This window comes from Octopus bimaculoides, chromosome 1 (assembly GCF_046866305.1).
Source record: "Octopus bimaculoides isolate indiv1 chromosome 1, ASM4686630v1, whole genome shotgun sequence".
NCBI lineage: Eukaryota > Metazoa > Mollusca > Cephalopoda > Octopoda > Octopodidae > Octopus > Octopus bimaculoides.
The window spans coordinates 130736711-130749986 of record NC_142928.1 but is presented as its reverse complement, the minus strand read 5'-3'; the positions used below and the strand labels follow the sequence as shown (position 1 = coordinate 130749986).

Below are 13276 nucleotides of genomic sequence, written 5' to 3'. Positions count from 1 at the left end.
CTGAAACTCTTGAAGGTGTTATGGTGCAAATTTTGGAAAGAGCACGAGCATGCGAAGCTGAAAATGGCTGCTGTTTAAGCAATGTCATTTTTCATATGTGATGCAGTGACATTGCAAAATTTGACTTGTGCATATTAATTTCCATTATGTCCTTTATATTGTATCAAAATTTCATGCATTTATTTAAGTTAAGGAAGTTATTAAAAATTGAAATCCATCAGTAACTTTTGGGACACTGTACTAATCACTTTATTATGGTCTTTGTTATGAACTAAATTGATTGAGGTAAGTTTCTTTTAGGCCCCATTGCAGTATAATTATTATTTGTAATAACTCTACAAATGACATGGCAACACAGGAAATCCTATCTATTTTATAGTGAGATCAAGTTTTGTTATTGAAACAGAGCAAGTTTTCTGTTCCCTTAGTTCTGCAACTAAGATATCATGTGTAAATTATTAGTGCATATGTTAATTGTGGAACTGATAGGTTTAATCTGAAAGTGAGCTATGGGTATATAGAGTGTTATCTTCAGCATATCAAGCAATCAGGAATCACATTCTTACTATTGATAATTGAGGTTAAAAAATTTTTTTTATCTACATCAAACTGCTGTTCCAAAATTCACTAAGTGCAACTAAGAAAACTAGAAATTATCAGTTTCTTATCTACAGTGTCACAGTTGGTTTGGTAATATGTTAACAGCTAATCTAAATAGGAACCAGTTAGCTATACACTATGTTGATAGTAACAGATAATCAGTGAGTCTTGATGCAGTAATGATGGTTGTTATGAATGAATTAATTAAAACTGGATAAGAAAAAGGGATAGGTCACTGTTGGCATGCTACTAATGTTGTTGAGCCTTCAGATCAGCCTTGATAGTCCTGGTGCTGGTTTTGTTCTCTTGTAAATAGACAAAAAGTAACCATTCCATATTAAGATGAATTGTTTTCTTTTAACAGACTTGCATCCGATCTCTCAGATTACATAGAAACAGATGATAGAGATATTTTCATCTTGCCAGATCTTGAACACTCCTATTCTACAGTTTGTATTTTAATCTATTTTTCTCTGAAAAATATTAAGCTGAAAGTTAAATTTTCTGCATTATTAAGTTCTGTTTACTAACTGAAAATTATATTAATTGAAACGTTGTGTTTTTGCTATATCTGTGTTTGAAACTTTTTGTAACATGTTAACCCTTTAAATTGCAGCCAAATTCCCAGCTCCACCGATACCGCAAACACATAGAAAACACTTTAGGTATCAAACCTCACAAAGAAACAATCACAGCCCTCCTCAGCCCAGGAACAAAGTTAAAATTCCAAGTAGGATTTCGTCCTAAAGATGATCTATCTAGAACTTCTCTAATCATTATAAGGTTTGTTAGAGTATTTTCCTACAACTAACTCTTGATACTGAGAAAAATATATTTTCATTTTGATATAGTTACAAATTATAGTTTTATAGGTGTAGACAGTAAACATAATTAGATAGGTGCTTTATTGTGTGCTTTGTATAAATTTCAGTTTTGGTATATTTCAGTTTTGAGTTAAATCCTATACCAGAGGCAAGATAAATGAAATAGTTAGCTTTTAATGACATTTTCATTCAACATATATACTTCCCTTTATGTCAATGTCTTTGTGCCCAATCAAATTAAATGTTCATGTTCGGCTGAAGTGTCTTGTATAAATTTTAGGCTCATTGTAACAATTGATAATAAGTGTCAATGTAGTATAAATTTCTTAGCAATTTGTTTATACTTTGGCAAGGTAGAGATGCTTTGCTTCATTGAGGAGTTTTTTTTTTTTTTCATTTCTCCTATCTTCTTAATGAAAAATATTAGTCTTCAATTATTATTGCCATTCTCAGCAACATCTTGGATCTTGTTTGTTTCAGAAACAACTTAACAATAATAGACAGTCTTGTGGTACAGGGTCAGGGTGGTCAGGGAGAAATGAGATTCAGTAACAGAAAGGCTGGCTCTCGAACACCACTACTCTTTGAGATGACAGAGAAACATTTAAAGAACTGTGATAGTAAGTATTATGTCTCCACCTTCTAATACCATGCTTCTGTTAACTCAGCTACTGCTTACTGCTCTCCAGCATTGATTTTCTGTTTACCTCATGGAATTACTGTTGAAAGCTATCTATTCAAAGGAGTGATATCTGCATTAAGATTGCCCTGTAGTTTGTCGCTCCATCACAATAGACATAATCCAGCCATAAAGAAAGTCTTTTCAAACAATCTTCCCCTTAACCTATGCAAACGTTGAAAGATTGTTAAACAAATGGTATTCTTTTTGGACTGGTGAATTACAGTTGCTGGTGAAGATCTAATACTAGGTTGGTCATGATGTAATATATTACCCTGTTAAATGGGGTACTATTATTTCATGGTAGATGAGTTAGCTGTAAGAAGAGTTCACTCACACAATTCATCATAATCTATTTGCTTAACATGTTTTACTTGATGTGAAACTTTGAAATAAATTTTAAAAAACTAATTTTTTTCCTTTTTTTTTTTTTTTTTTTTTCCATAGAAAAAAAGCAGGGTAAAAACTCATTGCCTCATTTTACTGTGAAAAGAATGTTTACAATGCGAAACACAGGAGAATTACCATTTTATGTACATGGATTCAGCATAAATTCTTCACCTTGTGAAGGATATGGTTTCAAAGTGTTAGACTGTGCTGGCTTTGAGCTGCTCCCTAATGGTAGTCAGAAAATAGATATTGCGTAAGTATTTAATCAGTGAAGTTGCATCATTTTATATAATCTATTATCAATTTCCTAACTAAATTTGTTATTTTTTTCTATTTCAGTTTCACTCCTGACTTCACCATGTCTCGTATTCGTCGTGTTCTTACAATCTCTACAAGTTTAGGGCCACCAGTGAACTTTACTTTGCAGGCTACTGTACCTCCCTATATGCTAGCCAGATGCGCTGCTGCCCTACCTCGCCCAAGTTGGGAAATGGGTCTCTACTATGCCTTTATTTGTATAATTGTTGTGCTCACTCTGTGTGTATTTATTACAGCCTATCTTGAAGCAAAGCGCATTTGTGTGGCAGACTCTTACAGACGAAAACTCAAAGTGTTAAATGGTACACAGCCATATGAGAAGGGTAAAGCATTTGATCTGAAAAATATCTCTGGGCTTTCATCTGTTTCTAAAACGCTACCACAAAACTCTTCTGTAGTTACAGAGGGTCGTGCTTCACGCTTGCTTCCTGAGAGTTCAACAAATCACACAGACCACACAAATAACAAGAGGGACAAACAGTGGACATTTAAAGCAAATTATTTATTTAAAAAGCTTCCTACCATATTTTCAATATTTGGTTACAAGAGAAAGCCAAATATTTTAAAAGTGAATTCTCATGAAAAAGATACTAAAGATTTATCAAACAATTTAAAAGCTGCCATATATGATGTGAAAAACTGTTCAGCAAATTCTTCTGAAGACTTCAATGAACGTAGTAACAGTGGCCAGAACAATGTAGTTAGAAAAAAGACACGCCCAGGTAAACGGTGCAACAATGATCTCAACTCAACAGAATTCAGTGATAAAAAAAATGTTTCTAACACTGACACAAACCAATCTAGAAAATCAAATTATGATACAAAAGACTTCAACTCTTCTTCATTTGAAACAAAGCTAAACAGTAATGGGAGAATATCTAGTGAAGAGCGACGTGGGAACACTTGCTCTGTAATTGAAGAAGACAAACCAACACCTGTCAAAGCAGAAGGTAAAGAAGTCTTATTCTTTTTAGTACTAAAATGTTTGTTTTTTTTAAACTTGCTTTGTTATTTATGCTTCTGACTACACTCCACCAAGTATAGCTTGCATTCTTTGTGATTGTCTGTAAAGCATTACAAATAATACTCTCATCCCAATGTCTTAAGATTTCATTGTTTTTGACTGAATTTCTCCAAAGTTTCATTACAAACTTCTTTTGCAATGAGTTTGTAATCTAAAACAGGTTAGCTGATGATTGTTCTTAAATCCTTTCAAGTTAAGAGTTAGATTTCTATGAAAATTAATTACAGTCATCATCTTCATTTATGTTTGCATATCATACAGGCATGGATTGGACAGGTTGTTTATATAATTCTTATTCAGTTACTGTCCTCCGAACATTGCCAAATGTTTTGGTGTTTAGCTTCCTGACACTGGAAATACTATGTATTTTCAATCGTAGAAACTCTGCCAAATTAGATTGGAGCCTGGTGTTGCCATCCGGTTTCACCAGTCCTCAGTCAAATCGTCCAACCCATGCTAGCATGGAAAGCGGACGTTAAACGATGATGATGATGATGATGATGTATTAGAACTGAATGATGGAGTAGAGTGAAAATGCAAATAAGTCAACTTCAGCTGTTTTGTGAGAAAACTTAGATTGAGCGTTGTTGCTTTCTGTTTGAATTACCGGTTAACTTATCTCTTGGGTTGATAAAGCTGTCAGTAATAAACTGGACTTGATTTAATCAACAACATCACCTTCTTATATGCACTTACCTTTTTCTTATTCAAATATTTCATGTCCTGTTTTACTGCAGTCCAAACAAGTAAAAATGGAAAGAACAGAAAGAAGAAAAATAAACAAGAAAACAAAGAACAGAATACGAAGTCCCAATTTACCACAATGAAAGATGTAACAGATGAGAAAGATGAAACATCATCTACAACAACAGAATCTTCCACGGGTGATTTTGAAGAAAAGGTTTTGTACACTTTTTTTTCTTCTCGCTTTAGAGTCTCCCGTCCAATTTTATTATGCTAAGCTACTACATTATCTCCTGGATATTAAACACCTAATAAAATTGTTAACTATATATCTGTTATGTAACTTATGCAAATGTCTTGGATTTACAGCATGATCCAACATAAGTTGAGTTATGCTATAAAAAAATGGATGAATGCTCTACTGTTAGCAGGTTGTTTTTAAAATTTAAGGCGGTGAGCTGGCAGAATCATTAACACATTGGACAAAATGCTTACTGGCATTTCATCCAGCTTTATATTCTGAATTCAAATGCTACCAAGGCCAACTCTGCCTTTTATCCTTTCGGGGTTGATAAAATAAATACCAGTTGAGCAATGGAGTTAATGTAATCAACTAGCCTACCTTCCCTAAAATTTCAATCCTTGTGCCTACTACTAAAGATTATTTTAAAAATTAATATTGTTTATTCCTTTCTAGAATTGTTCCAGGGAAGCAAGTAATAATTCCAACAATTTTTCGGAGGTATCAAAATCCAAGTCCAAGAAATCCAAACCAGTTGAGAAACATTCTCCAATTATTGAAGACATTGTCTATGCTGATGATGATTTTGAGTTGACTACACGATCAAAAGCTCACAAGAAAATAAAAGTGAACCCCAAAGATACTTATGGTGGAAATATCTGGAAACCTAAGTAAGAATTTTTTTTTTGCTGCTTTTGCAGCTTCCCATAACTCTGTCATCATCCAATTTCATTATGAATTTGAATTGGGGACTTGAGTCAAAGTGAATCTTTCATTAGTTGATTACCACCATGGACGCCACCCCTATGGTTGCATTACAGTTACTCCCTTGACAGTTTGTGATCCTGATCATTGATTTTCTAGGATTCCTCTGCTCAGCTTCAACGTAAGAAGCACCATTGGCTCAGTTGAGCTCTTCACAGTCCACAATGTTGCAGTCCCCTGACTTAACTGTATCCTGGCAGGATGGCTGAACAGATGTTATCCCTTGCCTATGGAGGGCACATATATCCAAAATTTTAACTGATTTTGAGTACAAGAAATGCTGTAAAATTTTTTGAGAGTTTGTGCATATATTTAAATCTACAGGACAAAGCAGCATGATTGTTACTGAACAAGATAAAGTTTGTTGGGTTAATATTGTCTTAGAGAAGGGTGTCAAAATAGTTTGGTCAGTAAAAATGAGTTGATTAGAGCTTCATTTAAATCGTCACGTTGGACACATGATAAGATCAGGAATCTTTTTAAAAGGTAAAAATCCATTGTCTCTTAAGGTGTCCAAAGAAGTAATGTAGTGAAGAATATGGGTTTTGTTAGGCAAACCTCTTTTCTTAGACTATTTGGGGATTTTAAGTAAACATTGTAGATGCATAACTCCCTATCTAATATATTGACTACTTTTTATTTCAGTACACTGGCTCTACCTTATAATCTGGAACCTAAGAAATCTCCTGAGAGAAAGGAATACACTGTGGAAGTGGTCAACAAAACTAAAAAGGCGCCTAGACAAAATAAAGGAAAAGCCAGGCTTGGGTACACCACAAGCTCTGAAGGTATGCACCATTCCAAACCTTTTTACTATAATACCAACAACCACTATTTGCCAGCATTACAAGCAATAAGTCTACCCAACCTTCGCTAATTTTATATCTTTGTAAACTGTTACTTGCCTTATTCTCTATTACCCCTTTTATTTTCTTAATTTTTTGCTCCTCGTGTTTTAATTTTTATATTTTCCTAATTCATCTTCTCAATCTTTCCTTTTCCAGATGATAATGCTTCTAGCCGATCTGAGAATGATTATATGCGGAAATGTAAAGATCCATGGGACACACCAGCTCGTGTGGCACCCATTGGTAAGAATGCTCTTCGAAGCTGTTCCTTTTTGCTGTCAATTTGTAATCCCATGTTTCTCCTGAAATATTAATTTTCCCTTCTCATCACTGACTGCATTGTTTTATTTCTTCTAGGAGACCTCAGTGATTTAGCAAGTCAAACAGAAAATTTTGCCCTTCAACACAACCGTTCCTATACATCGTCTCCAATTCAGACTGCATTGAGCACACCTACTTTTTATCCCAACACCACAGAGATCTCATCATCTCCATTACCAAGCTCTCCTGCCAGCAGTTCTGTTAGTAGCCGGTCAAGCAGTTACAGCAGTGTGGTCAGCAACAACAACAACATTGACAATACTAACAACACTCACATGCTTATCGGACCGTCAGCTTCTGTACAGAAGTCTAACAAGTCTTGCAGCTCTCCTGCTAGTCCAGTTGAAAATAAATGGAATGAATTCAACCTTTTTGCAGACCATGGACTATCAGGTATTACTCGTTTATTCTCAGTACAGCCCCAACTGAACAAACTAATGTAACCATCCTGGTTTTTTTTTTATTTTAAATGGCTGAGTGTGAAATTTAGGACTGTGTGGCTGCTGTATCTCATAGATTGAACAAAAATGTAGAGAATCTTTTATTGACACAACAGATATTACTTTACTGAAAATATGTGTGCACTGCAAGTCTTCAAGGATCTTTCTTAAAACGGGGGCCACATTTTTCATTAACGAAACACTTTGAAACTTGGAACACTGGTAGAATGTGTCATATAAAACATCTTTTTCTCTTAGTCTTCTTAAAAAAAAAAAGAAATCCTTAAGTTATTCCATGTTAAAGTTGTCGTATTTCTGTAATTTCAACCAATCACTGACGTCCATTCAGCCGATATACATTAAGTGCCGACTACATAAACAAACGATTCTGAAACAATTCTATCGGTGATAGGGTTAGGGTTAAAGTAAAACAGCAAATTTAAAAAGAAAAAAGCAAATAAAATGAAGAAGAAAAAAAAGAAAATGAAAAAAGCAAATAAAACGAAGCTATGGCTTAATCAGCCAAAGGAGTAAATGTAAACAACTGAATACTTGTCAGTGATTGGTTGAAATTATCGAAATAAGACAATTTTTTACATGAAATAAATTTGAATACAAAAATATTTTTCTGTTCTATAACACAAAATAGATAAGTATACGAAGTTTGAAAGTCTTTCGGTACCAAAAACACTACGTAAAACATTAATGAAAAATGTGGCCCCCGTTTTAAAAAAGATCCGTCTTCAAAAATATTGTATCATTTGAAACAGAATAAATTACACACACACACACACTTTTTTATAATTCACAAAACTTTGCAACAGAGCAGCAAAAATAAGTCTTTTTTTTTTTTTACTTTATTTGAAAAATTAAATGCATTAGTTTAAAGAAATTACTTTTAAATGTATTCTGGAATATTTCTCTCTTGCCCTTTCTAACATCGTAAATATTTTCCAGGTGCTTTTACCACTCGATGCAGCCAACCCTCCAACTATACCAATACTCCTGCAAGCCCATCTGTCTACAACAAGTAAGTTGTCTTATTTCAGATATCATCACAGCAGAAGCTGTGCCTGTTTTCCTACTTCATTTTTTTTCTCTAATCACCTCTCTAAGAAGGCCTTCATTCTCAACTCAGTTATTTTACTCCTTGACAGTTATTAATCCTTTGCCAGATGTGCTTAAAAGTATTAGTCACACATCATAAAGGAATTCTTTGGCCTTAATCCATGAACTGTATGAAAAATAAACCCATCACAAATTTTTGTACTCACTGCAGATATGGCTGTGTGGTTAAGAAATTTGCTTCCCAACCACATGCTTTCAGGTTCAGTCCTACAGTGTGGGATTGTGGGCATGTCCTATGCTATAGCTCCAGGCTCCCCAAAACCTTAAGAGAATTTGGTAAATGGGAACTGAAATAAGCCCACCATGAAGGAATATTGCCTTATACAGGTATGGGTTAACAACAGAAAGGGCATCTAGCTGTAGAAAATCTGGCTAGGTAAACTTTGTCCAACCCATGCAAACATGGACAAGTGGACATTAATTGATGATGATGATGACCCACCATCAAGTTTGCCTTTTGCTTATTTTAATGTTATGTGAAGCTTTATTTTCTCCTGTGTGTGAAATAGAGCACAGCTAAGTGCTTCATAGAACAGAGATGATCAACAATTAGCAGCAAAAGTTGGCTGTGCTATGATATCAGGCTACATTGATATTTGTATGGAATTGAAAGTCTTCTTTACACAAAATATACTACTTAATGGTTCATGCAGTGTCAACAATATTACTTTTGCCAAGAAGCACTACAACCTCATTTAATTTTCAGATTTTTTTGAATTACAAATTGAATCAATTGTTACAAAACAGCCAATATTAATATCTCCCATCTGCAACACTGTCAGTGAAACAATACAAAGAGAGTTTCAGTAGTTACTGCTCCATTGTATATACTATTACTTCATAACTTTCGTATTCCAATCTTGAAGAAATCTCTTGTTGCTCACTACTACCCACCCAAAATTTTACTCTACAATTATTTAACCCTCTGGCATTCAGATTTACTGTCAAATGTAATGCTTATTGATTCACATTGTTTTCAATTAATCTTGCATTATCTTTTAGCTTTGAGATTTTGATGATGTGATTGTTTATATTTAGAACAATATTGAAAAGTAGGTGTGAGAGGCTGGATCTGGCCAGTTTAAACAGAAAACCAGTAGAATGTTTGGGCCAGTTTAAATGCTAAAGGGTTAAACTAAACACTGACTAATCATACTAGGATCAGATTCTCTGAATTAAGTAAAATAGTAATGCACTTTACTGCAGATCTTTCCAACCCACTTAGCATGGAAGAACAAATGTTATAAAATACTCAATCTGACCTAGGTTGAAATAAAATTGTACCTTTTTAGATGAATATTTATCAATTAGTATAATAACCAACACTGACAGTATGCTGTTCCCCAAGTAAGGCACTGAACATTTACTACTCTTACTTACTGCTAAGAGGGATAAAAAAATAGAATTTACTGGAAGATACAGAAATAATTTATTCTCAAACACATCATAATGCTAATACAATAGCATGAACAGGATAAACTATCCATATATTGCAGAAAAAGTCATTACCAGCCAGCCATGAGACTCGAACTCACATCCCTGTGATTATGCATCAAGTGCTTTATCTTTAAGCTAAACTGCCCAGCAACAAATTGTTCTGCAATTTTAGGATTTATAAATCTAGCTTTATAAGAAGCTAACGTTAAATTCAACTTATGAAAGAAAACAGTTTGCTTTAGAAGCGTTGAGATGTATTGAAAGATACAGAAATAATTTATTCTCAAAAGCATGACTGTGCTAATACAATAGCATGAACAGGATAACCTATCTATATATTGCAGAAAAATTTGTTACTGGCCGGCCATGAGACTTGATTTCACATCCCTATACATTATTACATTTGACAGATATTTGTCCTCATCATGTTTGTTGTTAACACAATGTTTCGGCTGATACACTCTCCAGCCTTCAAGTGTCTTGGGGAAATTTCAAACCCGAGTTCTCATTCCTAAGGTATTTTTCGTTGTTATTATTATTCAGGTCACTGCTTAGAATCGAGCTCGGTCCTGAATAATATTAATAATAACTTCAAAAAATACCTTAGGAACGAGAACCCAGGTTCAAAATTTCCCCAAGACACCTGATGGTATATCAGCTGAAACGTGTTAACAACAAACAAGATAAGGACAAATATCCGTCAAATGTAGATAATGTACATAATTCCTCATCTCTTAAATATAGAACTGTCCCACATCCCTGTGATTACGTGTCAAGTACTTTACCTTTAAGCTAAGCTGCCCAGTAACTTAGGATTTATAAATCTAGCTTTATAAGACACTAACATTAAATTCAACTTACGATGAAAGTAAACAAAACAAAGTTTGCTTTAGAAGTGTTGAGATGTATTGAAAGATACAGAAATAATTTATTCTGAAATGCATGATAATGCTTATACAATAGCATGAACAAGATAAACTATCCATATATTGCATTTGAGAATAAATTATTTCTGTGTCTTTCAAATACATCTCAGCGCTTCTAAAGTAAACTTTGTTTCGTTTACTTTCATTGTAAGTTGAATTTAACGTTAGCATCTTATAAAGCTAGATTTATAAATCCAAAAATTGCAGAACAATTTGTGACTGTGCAGTTTAGCCTAAAGGTAAAGCACTTGACACATAATCACAGGGATGTGAGTTCAAGTCTCATGGCTGGCCAGTAACAAATTTTTCTGCAATATATGGATAGTTTATCCTGTTCATGCTATTGTATTAGCATTATCATGTTTTTGAGTATAAATTATTTCTGCATCTTTTCAATACATCTCAATGCTTCTAAAGCAAACTTTGTTTACTTTCATCGTAAATTGAGTTTAGAATTTGTTGGAATTAGAAAACAGTGTGTAATTTGATGGCTTACAATGCTAGATTAAATTTTCCTGACATCAGAATACAATATCTTAGTTGCTTACTTTCTTTAAACTTACGAGTTGCACTTATTTTATTTAGTTTTAAAAAATTCTAACTTCTTTCTACAAAATACTCCATTACTTTATTAGTGGTGCAATCTCAATTTGGAAAGCTACTATCTGAAAATAGGGAGAGTTGGTGGTAATGTTTGGTAGGTTCCCTATAGATCAAACCAATAAGAAAAGGCAAACTTAATGCTCATTGTAGGAAGATGTTGGGGATTTCCTTTGTAAACTGTAAACGGGCAGGCATGGCTGTGTGGTAAGAAGCTTGCTTCCCAACCACATGGTTCAGGGTTCAGTTCCACTGTGGTACATGGGCAAGAATCTATTATATCCTCAGGCTGACCAAAGCCTTGCGAGTGGATTTGGTAGACAGAAAATGAAAGATGCCAGTCATGTGTATGTGTGTCTGTATTTATCCCCCACTACCACTTGACAACCAGTGTTGGTATGTTTATGTCCCTGTAACTTAGCAGTTTGGCAAAAGAGAACAATAGAATAAGTACTAGGCTTTAAAAAAAGAGTCCTCAGGTCGATTTATTCAACTAAAATCCTTCATGGCAGTGATCCAGTCAAAGGACTAAAATAAAGTTTAACCTTTTTTATTTTTATTTATTTATTTTTTTCAGTTTCAGTCTTCCATCAATCCGGGAGAACCAAATCTCTTCTTCCCTCATTGACACTTCAATAGGGTCTGAGAACCAAGCAGCTCCTCAGTTTTCTTTGGACTCTTTCTCGTCCAATAACTCGATGTCTCCATCTGCTCGTAAGTACCTAGTTTCATACTACAACTATACTGTTGTGTATAAGTTGTTGTTTTTTTTAACCATAGCCTCAGGTCAATCCAAGCCTTGTGAATGAAATTGGGTTGAAGGAAACTGTAGAAACCTGTTGGAGAGAATGTACCGAAGTTTGGTCTTGTTACACTGATTTGGCTTGTGAATTATGCTGAGAGTATATGTCTGTGGAATACTCAGCCACTTACACGTTAAGATAGTTCACTTAGTCTAATAACTGAATGCTCCTTGTCAAAATTAACAGAGGCACTGTCATTTTAATTATAAGTTCACTGAAAATGATTCAATAGGTTAAAAGATGCTTGAGCACTTGGTGATGGTGATATTAAACTAGAGAGCATAGTTTGGCTATATTGTCATCCTATCACAAATGGAAGTCCAGTGTGTTGAACAATTCTAGTGCTGGTGTCACAAATGGAAAGGGATGGAGATATTTATTGAAATGAAGTTAATGAAAAATAAGCTTGTTGATCAAGTTATGTATGGATAGCTACAACTTGGTACATTGTACCACCAATTCCACACAGTTTGGAGCTACTACATTGACTGACTGGATGAAGTCTCTGAAAGTTTTGTCTTCATCCTTACCCTTCTGTAAATTTTCTCTCATTAATTTATTGACTAATTAGAGTAACTATTGCTATTTGAAATTCAATTTCTCTATAGTGTATATTTAATTTGAAGTACACTGATGTTGCATATAAAGGTTTCTCACTTTTATATTTGATTATAATACAAATTGTATAAGACAGATGGTTTCAGTTGCAGCAGTGAATGATTCTGTAGAAAATAATTTAAGCTTCTACATTAAAATCCTCATTGTGTCATGGAAATTGGATCAGAAGCTTTTATAGTCAAGAGAAAACTAAAAAATGATAAATAAAATTTTCTATGGAGTGGTTGGCATTAGGAAGAACATCCAACCATAATCAAGTCAAAATAGACTAAGGAACTTGGTGCTGCCCCTGGCCTTACCAGTTCCTGTCAAGCTGTCCAAGCCATGCCAGCACGAGAAATTGACATTAAATGATGATGGCCGGTTAAATCCTTCTCATATAATTAATTTTATGAAATCAATCATGGTTGAAATTTAAATGATGTTGATTATGTTCTCAAAAGTCAAGATATATATTTTGTACTTGCTCTCTCTATATCAACTAGTATCTTCTTGATTTGAAGAATGTTTTTCCTCTACAGCAAATTTTTACAATTGCAACCTGCTACAACCAGCAATGACAACCTCCTGCACTCAGGCTGAATCAGATTATAAAGTTAAAAGTGGTAAGTGTTACAATAGTTTTCATTT

General features: G+C 34.1%; 1 protein-coding gene across 1 annotated transcript in view; it reads left to right on the top strand.

The window, feature by feature from the left end:
* Positions 1-13276, top strand: part of LOC106878053 (transmembrane protein 131) — a 76601-nt gene that overhangs the window by 58627 nt on the left and 4698 nt on the right. Inside the window, exons 24-36 of the mRNA XM_052970436.2 lie at positions 965-1049; positions 1217-1383; positions 1905-2044; positions 2551-2746; positions 2833-3761; positions 4573-4736; positions 5217-5431; positions 6171-6313; positions 6530-6616; positions 6731-7087; positions 8092-8164; positions 11803-11939; positions 13168-13251. Of these exons, the coding sequence (XP_052826396.1) occupies positions 965-1049; positions 1217-1383; positions 1905-2044; positions 2551-2746; positions 2833-3761; positions 4573-4736; positions 5217-5431; positions 6171-6313; positions 6530-6616; positions 6731-7087; positions 8092-8164; positions 11803-11939; positions 13168-13251 (2777 nt within the window). The remainder of the gene's footprint in view (positions 1-964; positions 1050-1216; positions 1384-1904; positions 2045-2550; positions 2747-2832; positions 3762-4572; positions 4737-5216; positions 5432-6170; positions 6314-6529; positions 6617-6730; positions 7088-8091; positions 8165-11802; positions 11940-13167; positions 13252-13276) is intronic.